This window comes from Gallus gallus, chromosome 1 (genome assembly GCF_016699485.2).
Source record: "Gallus gallus isolate bGalGal1 chromosome 1, bGalGal1.mat.broiler.GRCg7b, whole genome shotgun sequence".
NCBI classification, from domain to species: Eukaryota; Metazoa; Chordata; class Aves; order Galliformes; family Phasianidae; genus Gallus; species Gallus gallus.
In genome coordinates, this window is record NC_052532.1 from 75179156 (window position 1) to 75199275 (window position 20120).

The 20120-nt window shown below is 41.0% G+C and overlaps 1 protein-coding gene across 5 annotated transcripts in view; it reads left to right on the top strand.

The window, feature by feature from the left end:
* Positions 1 to 876: 876 nt before the first annotated feature.
* Positions 877 to 20120, top strand: part of PRMT1 (protein arginine methyltransferase 1) — a 52251-nt gene continuing 33007 nt past the window's right edge. The window contains exons 1-2 of one of the 5 annotated variants that reach the window (XM_040661113.2): positions 877 to 1567; positions 7463 to 7577. In XM_040661113.2, the coding sequence (XP_040517047.1) occupies positions 7572 to 7577 (6 nt within the window). In that variant the 5' untranslated portion in view covers positions 877 to 1567; positions 7463 to 7571. The remainder of the gene's footprint in view (positions 1568 to 7462; positions 7578 to 20120) is intronic. The other 4 variants (XM_004938079.5, XM_046909667.1, XM_423669.8 and 1 more) reach the window with 4 other exon arrangements.

The window sequence follows — 20120 nt, forward strand, 5'->3', positions numbered from 1 at the left end:
GGGCTGAAAATCGAGCTATGGAATATGAAGTTGAAAGGATTAATTATGTAATACACCCCCTCTCTCGCCCTTGCGCACAGCAACACAAGTGAGGTAAACCCAATTCTCTCAAATGAAAACTTCAAACTAGAAAGTGTTGGAAGAATGAAAGCCCAATAAACATGTGGAAGGTGGTGATACATTCTCACAGCAGAAGATACCATTAAGAAAAGTGCAAAATGAAACAAAATGTAACAAAACAAACCAGTTCAAAGCACTTCTAGCTCCTTCCTGTCCCAGAAAGACCTCTTCTACGTTCCCCCACCTGGCATCTTTTTCAGTTGGAACTGCATCTGACCTGTAGTCCTACAATTCACAGTTATCTGATGGAGTGTGGATCCTCCTGAAAAAAAATCAAGGGAAACTAAAGGTGGGTGCATACACAAGAGAAGGTAAATTAAGACAGCAGGTTTGTTACTTAACTCAGAAGAAAGAAGCTGGAGCAGGCTTCTTCAGCTGCCCTATAATGTCTTTACTGAGATTCTTTGGAAAGAAAATGTTGCTTATTTAAAAGAATAGATGGAATATGGGGGAAAAAATCCTTGTCTGTGTGAGGATAGAATATGAGTGAGCATGCTTGTATATAAGAGGGAGTAGGTCACAAGCTGGGGGGAGCTTGATATAGTGTTGTTTTATGAAAGACATGTGAATGCAATTCTCAGAGAAGGACATAAAACATTTCTCAGGAGGAGAAAGGGTGGAGAAAGTGAAGGATGGGATGGGAGGGGGGGGGAGGGGAGGGAGAGGGAGAGAAGGAAGGGGGGAGGAGAAGGCAGAGGAGAGGGAGGAGGAGGGGAATGAGGGACAGAGAGGGAGGGGTGAAGGGGAGGAGAGACTGGGGAAAGGAGAAAGGGAAAGCGAAGAGGAAGGGAAATGGAAAGGAGGGGGGAGGTTGCCGTACTTTTTCATGAAAAGACAGTGGCAAATGTGTGACCATCTTTAAAAGAAGTTTCCTGAAGACCGAGAGAGAAAGAAGTCCAAAAAAGGAAAGTAAAAGGCTATGTTTTCCTTGTCCTGCTGTTTTGTCTCTGTCTCCCTCTGTCTCTGGAAGATTACTCACAGGACACAAAGATGCCGAGCTGGTCTCTGCATGCACAAGTTCAGTTCAGCTGGTGCTTCTCTCCTGTTTAGCTCGACAGGTTTCTCTGAAGGGGTGGACTTACAGGCTGACAGCCCTTTAGTATAACCTGAAGAGTGTGTGCCACCTCTCTGCCCATCCCCAAAGCTTGCTGGAGGTGGAGGTGAGAGGAAAATACTTGAAAGTGCCAAGGAGCTCCTGATGCCAAAAGACGACAAATATTCTCGTGGGTGAAGTAGAACAGAGAGAGAAGACTGATTTATTGCTGTTTTCCGTAGTAGTTTCCTCCCTTTTGGTGAAAACCCGTGTTTGGAGATCTTTGAAAACACAAAACAAAATACCAACCTCGAAGCCCCAGCCCTGTGGTTAGCTCTTATGGGAATGAAACACTCCTCCCGCTGCCTGCTCCTGAGGAGGAAAATGGCGGAGAACGGTGCCGAAAGTACTGAGGTAAGAACGCAAGGCAAAGCCTGTAACCCAGATTCCCCAGCCCTTGACTCCCTCAGCAGAAGCAGCAGTAAGTGAATATGAACTTTCCTGGGTCCTTTGGCTTGTCTCTGCCTGTTTTGTTGTTATGATTTCCTGACTGTGCTTCTCTCCCCTTCCCCTTCTCCTCCCCACCCCCCTACCCCCCTACCCCCCCCCCGCTTCCCCGCCGTTCCCTGCTGTCAGAGAACTTTGATCCCGGATGGACTGTCTAGTCGCTCGTGCGGCTTCCGGGAAGCATCCGCTCTATGACTTCTTCCCCAAGAGGCTGGGTGGGCCATTGCAGGCTGGTTAGAGGAGAGGCTTTGTGTCGTTTACGCTGAACGGGGAAAAAAGAGGGTGTGGGGCGCTAAGGAACGGGGGGGGGGGGGGGGGGGGGGGGGGGGGGGGGGGGGGCGAGCTGTTACTGTATGTTTGAGAAGGCTGACAAGGACAAATAAGGTATTTTTCTACAGCACCTTGGTCAGCTCCTGGTGCTTTTCGACTGAAAGAACGCAGTGGAGACAGTGGCAGGACTGCGTGGGGGAATTGAGGAAAATCTCTCTGCAGCACCTGTATATCACAGCGAAGCTGCTTGAGCACGGGTCGAGGACAGGAAGAGCGTTTGGCTGACCTGAGCTTGCTTTTCATTCGGGCTGAGAGGGTACCTTACAAGGTCACCCTTTTTCTACAAGAAACCAGCTTCCCCTTCCCCCCTCAATTGTTTAGTTCCTTCAGCTTTTTTCCCATTCAGCTGCAGCCCACATTTGCTTCCTTGGAGCTGTCGTGATCTCACTGAGTCTTCTTAAATTTTACAGCACTCTGCAAAATCTCAGCACTGAAAAAGCAAAAGATGCAGGATGTATTCTCAGTTTCTTTGGGAGCATGTGAGAAGCAGGCAGGCAAAAGTGCGAATATGTGCCCATTTCTATTAGCAGACTATGCCTCACACTCTGGCTGAACATTTAACATATGGTTAAGTTATATGCAGCACAGCCATATGTGGAACCCCAAGGACACTGCACCCTAATCAAGTTCAACTGCATTGTCCTTATGTGCACGGGTGATACTGGCTCTCCTCCCCACTGCCCTGCAGATAATACAGAACAAAGCACCACTCCAGTGTGAGTGAGCATGTGATTATTCCCTCCTTGCTTCTTTCAAGGAGGGAATAAGTATAAGAACTATACTAAGTATAGTTCTTTAATTTTATTCAGCAGTTATGTCAGTGTGTTAATAACAGCCAAATGTCATTCTAATAGTTTTAACTGGAACATCTTTGTTAAATGTCTCCTGCTTTCAAATAGTCCTCACAGTAAGTGCTCTGCACCTTTATGAATCTGACATTACTCCTTGTAATAGTGCTTCCTCTGTTAAGAAATATGTGCTTGATGCTCATAAATATACCTTATTTGCTCTGCCATGTCAAGAGCAGAACTATCTAAGTAGTTTAATGTAAGCATTAAATCAAAGAACATACCTAATATTGCATTAAGTGAAGTACTGTTTGCAGGAGATATGTGTATATGTAGTATGAAATCTAGCTGCACATCAGTAAAACTGTTGTAGTACTGACAGGATATATTGCATTAAGTGTCCAAAGATCCTTGGCGATATTGCAAGGAGAAAATTACAAGCACAACCATTTCCTTTCAAAGCTCTTTTTCACTGTGATCTGTCTTTAGAGAGTAGCAGACAAATAGATGAGAGTTCTTTAAATACTGTTCTTGTATCTCAACTCGCTGTTAGTACATTTTTATTGCTTAAACTCCTCATTCTGTTTGTGTAATGCTGCACATACTACAGTGTGCATTTATGAAGATTTTCTAAACAATGAAAATTTTGTGAACTGAGAGTGACAAGAGTGAAAATATTGTAGATTAGGTATCTTTTGCTGTGTCTTAAGAAAAGCAAAACATAACACCTGCCAAAATTTCTTTTCCTGTTTTATTAATTTTCATCTTAGTGATTTTAAGTTCTGTTTTGCTCTGAGAGGTCTTAGAAATGCACCAGGCAAAATTTGTCAATACCTTTAAAGCTTTTTTCACTAGTCAAGCATCTATGTTTAGCAAAGTCATAAGATACCAATTTGACCTGCAAATCTATAGTTCTCTAACTTTTTTTTCTTCTAAGTTAGTAAATGTTCTGTGACAGAAGGAATGCAGAACAAAGGACCTTACTTTTGGATTTGTCATAGTGTAGGAGAAAAATTAGGAAGAGGCATAAATCTGCTTCATTTGAAACCACTGGGGTTTCACTGATATGCTGAATCTGATACTCATTGAATTTCTGAAGTACTTTTATGTGCTGGTGATAGGCATGATGTGAAAAATACTATCTAGAAAGAGAGATGAACACTTAAAAACGTTTAACAAATGGTCAAAACATCCCACTACCAAATCATTCCAAAAACGTCATATGAATCTATGAATACAGATTAATTTAAAGTTCCTAATAAGACAATTAAATATTTTACAGCTTCACACCAAAAATACATGGTTTTCTTGAAATCTACCACAGCCAAAAGGGTTTCAGTCAATCTTTTCAGGGTTAAATATAGTAAGTATACAATCTCAGTAGTAGGACAGTTTACAAAAATACATTAAGACAGAAAACATGGACTCTGTATGAGAAACATTTTACTTCCTTGACTCTCTTCTGATGACCGTCATACTAGACCCCAAAAATTTAAGGAAATGCCAACAACAAATATAGGCAAGAGAAAAACAAAGCTACAATAAGACAATACTCACAATATCTTAGATTAAAAAAAAAGGAAAGGTATAAGAAAATAGAAAGCAGTATGTCACTAGCATTAATTTCCACTCAAGTAGGACACCTTATGTTACCAGGAAACATATATGAATGTGCTCCCATGCTACCAGTTTATACAGACATTTACATTATTGATATACCCGTAGATTTATGTCTTGTTCCAAAGCCTACTTAAGTGAAAACAGGTCTTTCCATAGGTTCTGTTGGATCTTCAATCAGACTAAGTATAGTTCTTTAATTTTATTCAGCAGTTATGTCAGTGTGTTAATAACAGCCAAATGTCAATCTAACAGTTTTAACTGGAACAAGTGATTTTATTATTTATTTATTTATTTATTTTGCTTGTGTTTATAGGGGTCTAAAAGTACATAGTACTTTGTGGAAAAATAAATGTCAACAGGAATAAAATGTCCGTAAAGCTTCTTGTTTGGAGCTTTATTAAGGCCATAGGGGTCCAACTAATAGGAAGCCTGCTAGAATCATTTCAGATCCTGGTTTCCAGATTTTGAAGACTGCACAGTGAAAAAAATATTCAGAAAATTTTTATTCCCCTAAGCCCAGCATAGCTTGCACTGTGGCCCTCAGCCTCTGCTGCCCCAGCATCATGGTGGCACTCTGCTATTCCTTGTTGCCTGGCCCAGTCCTGGGACACAGTACCGACAATAATAAGGCACTATGCTTAATTTGCAAGGAAATCATGTCAGTTTTCAAATATTACAATTTGAAAAGATGTTATCTCCAGAAACATGCTGCCAAATTCAATGTGTATCAAGAAATGCTTCATAAAGAAAGGAGCGGAACTGAAAAAGGTCTCATCTCAACAAAATATTTTTTAAAAAGTGAAAACACAAATGGACTCTGTTATAGAAGCTAGTTATGTGATAACAAATCTGGAAGAAAAATCAAGACCATTTCCTGATGGTGAGTTTGTTAAGCAATGGATAGAAAGTACAACAGATGTGTCCTGATAAAAAAATGGGTTTTTCTAAAATCAGTTTGTCTCAGTAGACTATAGCCAGGTGAAATGAAGAAACAGGAAAATCTATCAAAGAAGATTTGGAGAGTAAAGCCACTAATTTCAAATTTTATGCTTTGGCGATAGATCAAAGTGCTGCAGATATGGCTCAGCTTGCCACTTTCATTAGAGGTATTGATAATGAATATAATGCCATTGAAGAAACGGCTTCATTGTGTGACTGAAAGACACAACTAAATCTCTTGATTTGTGTGAAGCATTAAAAAAATGCATTAAAGCGATTTTCTTTGTCAACATATCTGGTATAGCTACTTGTTGGTGCCATGATGATGGTTAGTAACAAAGAGGGACTTAAAAAATTAGTAGAAGATGATGCAGTTAGCACCAGTAACTCACATTTGATGAAATGTCACTGTGTTAGACATCAAGTCAATTTATATGCACAAGCTTTAAAAATGCATAGTATCATGCAAATCATCATCAAAACTTTGAACTTCATAAAGTCCAAGGGACAGAATCATCACCAGTTCTAGGAGTTCCTTATAAGAATGGATGATGATTAGGGGGCCATCATTTACTATTCTGAAGGAAGGCAGCTAAGTCATGGTAAAATGCTAAAAAAAAACATGATGAAGTGACATCAAGTCCTTAATACAAACAAAATGAAAATTTGTGAGAGAATGTGAAGATTAAGAATGTGAAGATTAAGAATGGCTCACAGATTTAGCATTTTTGGTGGATTTGACCACTCATTTAAATGAGTTAAACATGCACTTCAAGGTGAAAATCACCTTATCTGTGCTATGTTTCAGACAATAACAGCATTTGAAATGAAACTTCTATTATGGCAAGTTCAAGTTATGTGAAATAATTTCATGCATTTTGATACACTGGCTAAACACAGTCCTGTGAACAGTGAAAAATATGCAGCTGTGCTTTCCATTTTGATTTAAAAAGTTGAGAAAAGGTTTCAAGATTTAAATATATATCTATATACATATAGATATATTTCATTTGTGACTCCATTTTCAGGTGACATAAATATATTACTTGCAAATTTTCACATGGAATGTATATAGTTGCAATCAGACACTCATTTCAAAGAAAAGTTTGGTCATGTCTCTTTACCAGACTTTCATAAGCCTTATCTTACTAGAGAAAAATATCCCTTTTTGACAGTATGTACATTTGTGAACAATTACTGTCGAGGATAAAGCACAGGAAGAATAATATTTCATCAAAAATCTCTGATGAACACCTTGAGAACTCACTAGGAATGGAAACCACTGCCACTGAACTAGCCTGATACATTAGTTTCACAAAAACAAGGCAAAACAACCCACTAGATTTATGTTTTTGTTGCTCCCTGTTTTTTATGTTTTAATTATAAAAAAAAAAGAACATAAAAAATAAGTTTTGTTACTTGTATACATTAAGTTCATCATATATTTTATATGCAATCCATGTCAATTCCTGTTTGCTCAATGCAGCCCAGGCAAGCCAAAATGTTGGACAACCATGCCCTACATCATCTAATGAACTTCAAGAGGACTTCTGGAACAAAAGCTGTAAAATCTCTCCTCAAAATATAAAAATGAACCTCTGTATCTTTTCATGAAAGAAGTTTGTGTACATAAAATAGAACTGTTAGCATAAATAAGAGATTCAGAATTGGCTTCTCTGCAAAGACTCAAAGGTGCTCACACAGAAAACAGTCAAAGAAATTTACTGGGCCTCTGCTCTGACCTCCTCTTTCCTCCTCAGCTTTCTGACCTCCTCTCTATCCAATTATTTAACTCATAGTTCATCAGCTTATATATGTGACATACCATCAAAAGTCTATCTGTAAAGTCAAGACCAACAACATGCACTGCTCTTCCCTCATCCACCAACTCAGTTACACTATCAGATCTAGAAAACTAGATCAGTTTTCTTAAGCACAATTTTGTAATTCCATGGTGATTACTCATGGTCATCTTGTTCTTCATAAGGACGTAATCCTGGAAGTGGTTTCCAGGATTATTTAATCAGTGAATTTCTCAGGAATTGAGGTGTGATTGACTGGGCTATATTTCCCTTGAGCGTCCTTGCTATTCTTGAATACAGAATTGATATCTGTTTTCTTCCAGTCCTAAGGAATCTCCTCCAGTCAACATGATCAAAAACTACAGAATGGTCCTGCAGTGACGTTGGCCAACACCCTCAGCACTTGTTGATACATTCTGTCAGGCTCCATGGATGTATGTATGTCCAGTCTGTTTAAAATATTCCCCAGTGTAATCTTCCTCCAAGTGAGAATAAGTATTCCCTGACCACGCTTCTTGGTTCTCAGGAATGTGGAGTTCTTGAAGGCTGATTTTACCAGTAGTGATGAAAGTGAGGAACACATTGAGTACCCTGGTCTTTTCCATGTCATTCATCACCAGGACTGCTGGTGTAATTTAATGTATTGAAACTTTTTTTAAATTCTCCACTGAAATTTGTTTTTACCAGCTCCAGCACTTGCTCACAAATGGTTAATCAGTGGTTAATCTCAGAAGTTGTTGACGCCATAGCATGTAATGATAATGATGTTTCGTTGATCATTATCTAGCAAAGCCAAGTGAGTAAAAAAAAATAATGTGTATAATTTATTTTGGAGAGTTTTTGCTTTTATCTAATAGTTCAGCCCTTAAATTGCTTCAAAAGCAGTTTATCTGGAATCAGCATAGTCCCTTCATGTTTAAAGGCCCACAGAGAAAAAGGAAGCAGAAAATTGATCCAGTCCAAAAAACTGGTCAGTGCTCATTACTAATTTACACTTAATAAATGCCTCCTCTATATCAATATTTCCTCATGAAATCAATTATGTCTCATTGGTAAAGATTTATAGTGGCATCAGCTAAAATTTAAGTGTCTGTCTCTGACTTCTATGCGGTGATATCTAGGCATCATCTGAACTTAAGAGGTGTTACTCATTCTCTTAGACCATTCCTTCTTGCTCTTTTTGTGATCATTTTTCCTGTGTCACAGGCCTCTGGCCTAGGCATTATATTCAAATCAGATTTCTTAAAAGATATTCACTTTCAAAGTAGATGTTAGTTTTACTGTCAAAGGAACACCCAACACTGTAATACTGCTAGACTTACTTTATAACTAGAGATAATCTGCCAGTGAAAGCTTTTAATGCATTCTCATTCACATGCATGCACACATACTGTTATTCTGAGTATTATCCTAATAATTACTGCTAGAAGTAGATAAAGAAGAAAGAGCAACACTATTTCCCACTGGTTTCTGCGCCAGGATCTTGGGCAACAGCTTGGCTTCAGCTCACCACAGTTTCACCTGAGACACTCACACTGGTTCTCCTCACCTTGTATTTCATCACAGTCACATTGCTCTCACAGAACCTAACATAAAATCTTGATCCACTCAGAGCTACTCTAAATATTACTGTGAAGTTCATTTTTATAGCTTGTTTTAATCGTCACCATTCTATTCAGAAATTATCTGATGAATCTTTGTATTTTATTGAATCAAAAAAAGCAGACTGTCATTTTCAAAATTGTTCAAAGAATCTCTGTGCTACCTGTCACTTCTCATCCAGTACCAAGAGACTAATTCAAGCCTCAAGTGTCAAATTTCATCTCAAACTTTTTAGATTTTTTCAAATATATTTTAATGGAATACTAGTACTGTGACAATACGTGTACAGTTTTAATGAAGGTGAGCCTAGAACATGTAGAAATAAACAAATTCAAAATCTTTGTTTGTTTCTGCTTCCTATATATCTGACACTCATTTTCTGCCATGATTTCTAACAGAATTTTTATATTAGCATATGAACTTAAAGGGAGACATAGATAAGGATTTCAATTAAAGGATATTTCATTTCTTAGTGTGAAATTTTCATGAAAAAGTGAAACATTTTCTAATTTTTTTTTAGTGGAAGATATGTTTTGTCATATCAAGTTCATTATTTTACTGAAGAAAAAATGTCTCTGAGCCATCTTTCTGCTTTATAGGCCCATTCTTTGATCAACAGGAAGCAATGCATTCCTCTAGTTTTCCATCTCCCGTTTCGTTGCACCTGGAGAATCTGAGGATCTCAGAAGCAATCTTTTTTCTGCCATTACTATGGGACTTGGGCCCCAGTCCTCTATATCAACACTTAAGTTAGAGGAAAGTAGCTTTATATTTTCCTGTATTTTAAAGTCAAATAAAGTTTAATTCCTCTTTGTTTGTGAACAAGATGTGTGCATTATAGATGCATTAAAGGAATTAGTACAGGACTGCTTTTTTAAAAGCCTCTCTTACAAGGAGCAAGATTAAAAACTCTCACTCATTTCTCAGAATCTCACATTGGAATACTTTGACATAGAAAATTGTAGTGATTGATGTGACTTTTGATATGTGGAGTCACCCATTTATATCAATTGAAATAGTTGAAATTCTTCTTAGTTGAAAACTGGACATATTGTCTGTAGGGCCTAAGTCAACATAAGCTTAGGAGTCTCCCTAGATGTACATTTCCCATAAAAAAACAGACAGCTAGCTGGATGTTCAGGAATCATTTTAAAAATTTGAGTCTTTTATGTGTATCAGTCTTCCCACAAAGAGAAACAAGGTGGGTCTCAGAAAGGAAAATATGCTCAACTCCTTTTTAGGAGGTTTGTGACAAAAACTGAGATATAAAAATAAACCTGAATTTCCATGTCAATTTCTTGACATTGCTATGGAGACAAAGGACTGGAGGTTAAAATTCAAATCCTTAAAAAAGCTACAGTGATTTCTCCTTGTCAAATTCTTATCTATTTATTTACGACACTTTAATGACACTGAAGTGGTTAACTATTTAATATTGAGTTTGATAATCTACACCTTCAGCATGCAAGAGATTGTCATCTGATATGCAATCACCTTAGCAGTTCCAGCAATGCAGCTTCTTCCTCCTCCTGTAGATATAAGAGCATATGTACAAAGAAGAGGCAATGGGAATCCTGCCAAAACCAAGGCTTACTTCTACAACAGCTTCATGGAAATCATTACAAAATGACACTGGTTAAAACCCCCCTTGACTCCTTTGGTGTGTATCCTTTTGGAATAGTTTGTTCCAGGTTTGTGGGAGCATCACTTGAGTGATATTTGGACTGAACAAATACTCTCGTTCATTACCTGAGGAAATTTTAACCTGATTTTCTAGGGAAATGAAGCTGCCACGGTATCTTGTCTGTGTACCCTATTGATAAGTTTTGGGCTTATATAACCAAGTTTAATTTCAAATAACAGTGGAAGTATTTATACAATATACACATTTGTATTCTTATAAATTTCTTGAAAAACTGACATTTGGTAGGACAGAGAATTTAACTATTTATTGAAAGTGAAGAAGCTAGATCTCAGTTGTTATTATTTCTCCTTGCTAGCAGCTTACTTAGCTAACTGGCTTGTGTTACGTGTGTACTGTTTGGTCTCCAGACTAACTGTACTGTGTGATTATTAATAAAAACCTATGAAGAATTCTTGGTGGAACTCAGAAATAAGTTGGGAGATGAGTGGATAAGGAGCGCCTATTTGCAGGAAATAAGGTTTCTTTAGCTTCCTTACGGAAAAACATTTTTTTGCCAAGGATGTGAAGTTCACAAAGAGCACAGTGTGGATGGAGATCAAGGGATTCCAACAGAGGCCAGATGAGACAAACATTAAACTATAGAAAGACAACTGTTTGGACAAACAACATCTTATATATGTTTATCTTAGGTAAAATGTTTTCCTAAAGTAAGCTCTTGAGAGACTGTTAAAAGAATTGTTGCCTTTCTGTGTGGATTTTCTTTTTGTGTTGTGAAATTTCTCAAAATTGTGATGAAACAGACCATTCCTCAGCAACTGTAAATCTACTTTATAAAAATTAGACTCAATTTATTTGCTGCCAATAAGTCAGCTTCATCACAGACCAACTTAAACATCTCTATGTAAATGCATATAGCATGGGAAATAAAGGAGTTACAGATGTTTGCATGTCTGCAAGGCAATTATTGATATCATGGAGATGCGATGTGATGACACCCATGACTGGAGAGCTGGAATGGAAGGATACAGGCTCTTTAGGAGAGACAGGGATGGGCGATGAGGAGGACATGTTGCCTTCTGTGTCAATGACCAGCTGGACTGCATGGCATTCTGTCTAGAGATGGATAAGAAGTCAACAAAGATCTTATGGGTCAGAATTAAAGGGAGTGCAGGAACAAGTGACACTATAGTGAGGAGTTGCCACAGGCCATTCAACCAAGAAGGCTGAGCAGATGAGACCCTCTGTGAGCTGAGAGGAGCAGCCTTACATTCACAAGCTCTGGTCCTCATGGGAGACTTCAGCCACCCTGATATGTGTTGGAGGGACAACTCAGCAAGGCATAATTAACCCTGGAGTACATTGATGATAACTTCCTTCTCCAAGAGATAGAGGAGCCAACGAAGAAAGCTGTTATACTGGACCTCATTCCCACTGATAAAGAGAGGCTGGTGGAGAATGTGAAGCTCAAAGGCAGCCTTGGCTGCAATGACCACGAATTGGTGGAGTTTAAGATCCTGAAGGCAGTATGAAAGGCAAGGTCACAACCTTGAATTTCAGGAGAGAAGACTTGGAGCTCTGCAGGGATTTCCTTGTAGAGTACAATGGGATAAATCTTTGGAGGGAGCAAAGAAAGCTGGCTAATATTGAAGCATCACCTCCTCCAAGCTCAGGAGTGAAGCATCCAAACAAAGAGGAGGTTGGGCAAAAATGGCAGAAGGCCCACAAGAACATGAAACTCCTGGCCAAACTCACAAAAAAAAAAAAAAAAAAAAAAAAAAAAAGCCTACAGAAGGTGGAAGCAGGAGCAGGTGACCGGGGATAAATACAGAGAGACTGTCTGAGCTGTCAGAGATCAGATTAAGAACACTAAAACCCTGATAGAACTAAAGCTTGCCAGAGACATCAAAGGCAACAAGAAAAATTTCTTTAAGTACATCAGTGATAAACAGAAGGCTAGGAGAAAATGTGGGCTCTCCACTGAAGGAAATGAGAGATTTGATTATCCAGGATATGGAAAAAACTAGGGTACTCAGTGACTTCTTTGCCTCAGGCTTCACCAGCAAGTGCTCTCGCCACATCATACAAGTTGCAGAAGGCAAAGAAACAGACTGGAGAGAATGAAGAACTCCAGATCAGGTTTGAGACTATATAAGGAAGCTGAAGGTGCACAAGCCCTGGGACTTTGATGAGATGCATCCGAGGATCAAGGAAGCTGGTGGATGAATTTGTTAAGATACTATCCATCATATCTGAGAACTCATGGCAGTCTGGTGAAATTCCTGCTGACTGGAAAAGGGGAAATAAAACCACACTCTTCAAGAAGGAATAAAAGGAAGACCTGGAGGCCAGTCAGTCTTACTCCTGTGTTCAGCAGGACTATGGAGCAGATCCTCCTGGAAACATGGGAAACAAAGAGAGAATTTGTGACAGCCAACACAGCATCAGCAAGGGCAAATCGTGCCTGACAAATTTGGTGGCTTTCTATCATGGGGTTACAGCATCAGTGGATAAGGGAAGAGCAACTGATGTCACCTAGCTGGACTTGTGAAAAGCGCTTTATGCTCTCCTGTATGACATCCTTGTCTTTAAAATGGAGAGACATGGATTTGTCAGATGGACCACATGATGGGTAAGAAATTGCTTGGATGGTTACGCTTAAAGAGTTGCAGTCAACAATGTCCAGGTGGAGAGTAGTGGTCGGATGTGTTCCACAGGGATCAGTATTGGAACTGGAATTATTATTATTACTGGCCTTTTATGATGTAGTTACAGCATCAGTGGATAAAGGAAGGGCAACTGACATCATCTACCTGGACTTGTGCAAAGCGTCTGACGTTGTCCTGGATGACATTCTGGACACCAAATTGGAGAAAAATGGATTTGATGGATGGACCACTCTCTGGATAAGGAATTGGCTGGGTGGTTGCACTCAAAGAGTTGCGGTCAAAGGCTCGATGTCACAGAATCGTAGAATGGCGTGGGTTGAAAAGGACCACAGTGATTGCCTAGTTTCAACCCCCCCGCTATTGTGCAGGGTCACCAACCACTAGACCAGGCTGCCCAGAGCCACATTCAGCCTGGCATTGAATGCCTCCAGGGATGGGGCATCCACAACCTCCTTGGGCAACCTGTTCCAGTGTGTCACCACTGTCTGTGTGAAAAACTTCCTCCTAATATCTAACCTAAACTTTCCCTTTCTCAGTTTAAAACCATTCCCCCTTGTCATATCACTATTCGCCCTCGTAAAAAGCTGTTCCCCCTCCTGTTTATACGCTCCCTTCAAGTACTTGAAGGCCACAATGAGGTCTCCCAAGAGCCTTCTCTCCTTCAAACTAAAGCCCAGTTCCCTCAACCTTTCCTCATAGGAGAGGTGCTCCAGCCCTCCAATCATCTTAGTGGCCCTCCTCTGGACCCGCTCCAAGAGCTCCATGTCCTTCCTGTACTGGGGCCCTAGGCCCAGACATAGTACTCCAGATGGGGCCTCACAAGAGCAAATAAAGGGGTACAGTCACCTCCCTCTCCCTGCTGGCCACCAGTTTTTTAATGCAGCCCAGAACACAGTTGAAATACAGGTGCCTTCTAAAGCCCATGATGGAGACAAGCTATAACATTCAGTGGCTAGATGATCTGAAGTTTTGTTTCCAGTCTTCAGTGTGATCAAGAATGGAAGAAGTGAACTTACTCAGGTACGTTCTGGTTACTTTGACACAAGCATGACATTCATGAGTAAATCCAGCAGGCAGAGAAACAACGGTTAGAGAATCAGGGTGTATAATCAATGAGTCTACATTGATTGAGTACACAATGAGTATAATCAATAAGTTTATAGAAAAGCTAGGCTGGAAAGATTATCGCGTTAGAGAGGGATAATCGGAGACAAATAGAAAGCTTACCCATGTCCTGGGCTCACTGAAAAAGACTCCAAGAGGAGCCATCTCCAGAGAGAGATCCTTCCCCAGTGGCAGTCAGCCCTTAAAATGGGGTCTAGGAGTGGAGCCTGGCTCCATCCCTTCCAGTCACACAGGTGAATTGCCTTCACCTGTTCTCCCATGGCTGACTCAGTGCTTGCCTCAGGTGGTCCATCAGAGGTTCAGGCCATGATTCAACTGTTCTCATACACAGGGCTACTGTGTTTATGAGGGAGATCGAAGATTTTTTTGCCTTTATGTGGTTTGTAAATAGCATGTTTCCTAAACAGCTCTTCTGGATTTGGTGGCTTACTAAGAAATAGAGGTGGTGGTGGTTGTTGTTGCAGATTATAGTAGCCAGCCATTTCCCTGTTCCAGAATCCAGTCTTAACAGTTGACTTTGGCATGAGGCTCACAGGGCAGTGTAAACTGCCATCAGCAGCCCCACAGAATTCTGACAGCTGTCAGCTCCTGTTTTTGTATGGACTTACAGCTATTTTGCGACATGGTAACATTCAAAGTCCCTGCTTTCCACGGGGAGATCCTTCTTAAGGATATCTGAAAAGGGAATAAAAGCAAGTGAAGGAAAAAAGATAAGTTAGTATTGTTTTAAGCCTCTTCTTTCCTGACAAAGAAGGTAAGAATTTCATGTAATTTTATTATTCTTCGTTCACTGGGAAGAGCTGAGACCTTATGTAGTGAAGAACAGGAAGGTGCTGTAAGAAGTGGTGGTAACTGGGAGAACTGATATCATCATTGGATGACAACATACTGCTATAAAAATTTGAGGTGCACCTAATATCTAAAATAGTGCTTTAATACCAGAGAGTACTTTATGTTGACAGATTGGTCACCATGGAGTAATTTTCCTTCTTTTCTGCTCAGGGGAAAAAAGCAGCAAGTATAAGCAATGTGTTTTCCCATAACAGGTTTTCCTCATGTGGTTTCTGGTTCTTAGGGGCTTTGACAGGATCAGAAGTTCCAGATCTCTTCTCCTGCAGCACTACATCCAAAACTCTCTAGAATAGTAAACAGATATAAGAGGGGGAAACAGCCTGATGTTATGACAAGAGTACTAGAGGCTTAGTTTTTGTTTTACTTGAGGGGGAAGTCTGGGGCGGGGGAGAAGTGGGGAAGGAGGTAAAGTACAGCTGCTAGTCTTTCTCTCAGGTCTTGGAGCCTCCGCTGTCCAATTCACGTTACTGCACTAATCCTGCAATAGCAGTCACTCAGGGTCCATCAGTACTGATCACTTTTTAAGCGCCACCTCTTAAGAGCACAGGAACAGGCAATTCCAAATTGTCACAAGTCAGAGAGGTGGAGTAGAAGGCCAGCTTAGCTGAGCAAGGACCTTCCTGACCTTACATGGAAAAAGAAAGTGTATGGCACTGGGGCCCCAAGGTTTGGGGGCATGGGAGGACTACACAGATGTTGTTCACCATTGTAGGGAGAAAATCTGTGCAGCCAAAGTTCAATTAGCATTGAAGTTGGTTTGTCCTGTGGGAGACAGCAAAAAGGACTTTTCAAAATATGTTATCAGCAAGTGGAGGACCAGAGATCACATTGGTTCACTGCTTGATGAGGATAGTCATCTCACAAATAGGGATGCAGATAGAGCAGAGACGTTTAATGCCTTCTTCACCTTTGTCTTCAGCACTGATGATGCTCTCTGGGAGCCTCAGAGCTAGAAGACCGTGACTGCAATAATGATAAACTCCCAGCCAACCCTCAACTTGTGTGGGATTTGCTGCTCTGGCTGGATGCATGTGAGACTTGGGCCCAGTGGGATTCATGCTAGGGTACTCAAAGAACTTGCTGATGTCAACAATTATTTTTCAGCAGTCTTTGGAATTTTGAGACCCTTGAGTCAATGGGAGGCTGGCAAACACCGTCCCATTTTCAAGAAGGATAGGAAAGGACACCCTGGTTATTACAGACCAATTTCACTTTAGTGCCCAGTAAAATTATGGAGAAGGCTATTTTGGGAGCTACTGAAAAACACCTGAAAGACAATGCTGTCACAGCCAATGCAGGTTAATGAAGGGAAAGTCCTGTTTAACAAACTTTATTTCCTTTCATGACAAGATTAGTCACCAATTGACCCAGGGAAGCCAGCTGATGTAATCTTTTAGGATTTCATTTAAGCTTTCTATACTGTCTCTCACAGTATTGTACTGGACAAAATGTCCAGCATACTGGTAAAGACAGTGTGATCAGTGAACAGTTGGCTGACAGGTCATGCTGAAAGGGTTATAGTAAATGAGGTTACATCATGCTGTTGAACGGATAATAGAGAGGTTACACTGGTTTCCGTTTTAGGGCTTGTCCTATTTAATTTCCAAAAATTACCTAGATGCAGGACATGAAGGCATACTGAGAAGGACAATATTACATTGGTAGAATCTGTTGACTTCCTCATGACAGGTTGATGGGCTGGAAAATCGCCAACTACATGAAGTTAAATATAAGCAAGTGCCAAGAAAGACATTAAGGCCCCAGGTATGTCCAAAGAATGGTCTGGAACACAAGCCTCATAAGGAGCAGCTTAGGGAACTGTATGGAGTATGTATGGAGAGGCAGATACATATCTATCACCTCCCTCAACCTGCTGGTTATACTTCTCTTGTTGCAACCCAGGATACAGTCCTGTCTCTACATGCCCTTCTAAAAAGTCCTTCTCAGGCTTTCCTGTAGGCCCCAATCAGGTACTGGATGGCCGCTATAAGGTCCCCCCAGAGCCTTCTCTTCTCCAGGCTAAGGAGCCCCAACTCTCTCAGCCTATCCTTGAAGGGGAGGTGCTTCACCCCTCCAATCGTCTTTGTGGCCCTCCTATGGACCTGCTCCAATAGCTTGATGTCCTGCATGTGCTAGGGGTGCCAGAACTGGATGCAGGGTCTCATGAGAGCAGAGTAGAGGGCAGAATCTGCACTACAGTCTTTATACAATTCAGAATTGCTATTTCCTGTTGAAAATTGTCACCGTACCTAGGTAATTGTTGCATTTACATCTGTCCTTGTAAGACTGCACTGATCAAAGATTTTACGCATGTATACTGTTGGTTTGCAAGAACGAACACTGTACCAGGGTTTGGTCATGTATTAAGACTTGACTGACTTACTACCTGACCTCTGCTTGGCACAGTTAACCTAATCTAATTGCACCTAGCCTAAGGGTGCAACTGGTTTTTCCATGCCATTGTCTTAGTAGATCTACAGCCATTTATAGCTAGGTATAGCTAGTGAATCTACAGTAAGACTTAGAGCCGGCAGGCTGCATGCAGACCAGGACAGCAAGTAATGCAGTCTGCCCCCACTGCTGCCACACCATCAAGGTGTGACAGCGTGCTTCTCCTGCTCATGCCCACACCTTCCTTCTCTCATCTCCGACCTTCGACCTGGCCATGCACACATGAGCAACAGTACTGTTAACACTCCTGATAAAACAAATGAGCAACCATAGATCTATCTCAGAATGGTAAGGCTGGAAGAACAGATAGCAGACACCTAGTTCAGCTGCTGACTCTTACTCAGCTTGCTGTCAACCAGAACTCCAGATCCCTTTCTGCAGGACTGTTCTACAGCCTCCTGTCCCCCAGTCTGCCAAGAGGGAGCATATAAACATCATCATATGCTATATAACATCTTCCATCTTTAACAGTGGTGGCCAGGTTAAGTTCTTACTGGGCTTTTGCCTTTCTAATTTTCCCTCTAGACAAATCCTTGTACTAGAGACATCCTTGTGCTCTTCCCAAGTTGCCTGATCCTTCTTCCAAAGATGTCTTCCTTTCCCAGAGCCTCAGCAAAAGCTCCCTGTTCAGCCAGACTGGTCTTCTTCTCTGCTGGCTCATTTTACAGCAAAGGGGGACAACCTGTTCCTCCTCCTTAAAGAGTCTGTCTGACTACTGGGAAACTGTAAAGGATGGATTTACAGTTGCATTGTACTCAGTTATCTGCAGTCTAGAATAGATGAGGTTTTTTGTTTTGTTTTGTTTTGTTTTTTTTTAATGGAATGGTTTCGATTTAAAGGGACCTTAAGGATCATCTAATTCCAACTCCTCTGCCATGGGAAGGGGCACCTTCTGTTACATCATGTTACTCAAAGACCCATTCAACCTGGCCCAAACACTTCCACAATATTTCTGGGTAACCTCTTCCTAATGCATAATTGAAATTCACCCTCTTCTGGTTTAAAGCTACTACCTCTTGTTCTATCACTACTCTTCCTGAAGAAGAGTCCCGCTCCAGCTTTCCTGTAGGCCCACTTTAGGTACTGGCAGGCCACTTTAAGGTCTCCCCAGTGCCTCCCTTTTTCTAGGCTGAACCACTCCAGCTTTCACGTCCTGCTGGGGGTTCCCAGAGCTGAGCACGGTAAGAATGCTCTCTGTGGGGTCACAAGAGAATTAAGTAGAAGAGGAGAATCACCTCCATCAACCTCCTGGTCACACTTCTTTTGATGTAACCCAGGATATGGTTGGCTTGCTGGGCTGCAGGTGCACATTACTCACTCATGTTGAGTTTTTAATCAATCAGCTCCCTCAAGTCCAACTTAGGGCTGCTTTCAATCCTTTCTCCGCTCAGCCTGTATTCGTGCCTGGGCCTTGTTGAACGCCATGGGGCTCACATGGTCCCACCTTGTCAAGCCTGTCAAGATCCCTCTGGATGGCATCTACCCTTCTCTCCAGCACATCGACCACTTGGTGTCATCCACAGATTTGATGAGTGCACACAAACTCACTGTCCGTGTCACCAAGAAAGATGTAAAATAGTTCCGGTTCCAATGCTGATCCCTGAGGAACACATCTGACCACTACTCTCCACCTGGACATTGTTGACTGCAACTCTTTAAGCGTAACCATCCAACCAATTTCTTACCCATCATGTGGTCCATCTGACAAATCCACGTCTCTCCATTTTAAAGACAAGGATGTCATACAGGAGAGCATAAAACGCTTTTCACAAGTCCAGCTAGGTGACATCAGTTGCTCTTCCCTTATCCACTGATGCTGTAACCCCATGATAGAAAGCCACCAAATTTGTCAGGCACGATTTGCCCTTGCTGATGCTGTGTTGGCTGTCACAAATTCTCTCTTTGTTTCCCATGTTTCCAGGAGGATCTGCTCCATAGTCCTGCTGAACGCAGGAGTAAGACTGACTGGCCTGTAGTTCTCCAGGTCTTCCTTCTATTCCTTGTGTTCCTTGGGAACTGTTGAGTCACGGCCTGAACCACTGATGGGGTTTTGCACAGTGACAAATGGATTCTGAGATAGCCGCTTGCGTTCTTTCAAACTTTACTGGGAACAGCAATGGCCAGTGTTCTGTAACTGCGCAGCTGCTTGGAATCCGTATCTTTTTATAAATGTGCTTGATCCACATAGAAATTGCTCCATTCTCTTAATTGATATAAGGTTTCCCCCTAGACCAGACACTTTCCCTTTCCAGAAGTTAGAAAACACATCGTTTCTAACAGTGTACATGTACTAGGCTTGTAAATCATATTATGGATTCTCTGGGAGGGATAAAGGAAGGTGTCTTTCCTTTATAGCTTTTATTTTGTAGGCTTTTTTTTTTCCCCCTGCTAAAGCTGTTATGTTATGTCCCTAAAATCTTAGTTGTATCTAGTTTAGCAAGCACAGAGCTGTAGACCTGAGGATTATATTGTTTCTGATACAAATAACAGCTTTCATCATATTTATTCACTTTGAAATAGTTCATTACATTTATGTGTTTGTTTTCCCGTCCCTTCCCCCTTCCCCCTTCCCCCCCCCTCCCCCCCCAAAAAAAGTTATCACAGGATGTTACTCTTGTCTGAAGTCATTCACAGTGTCTA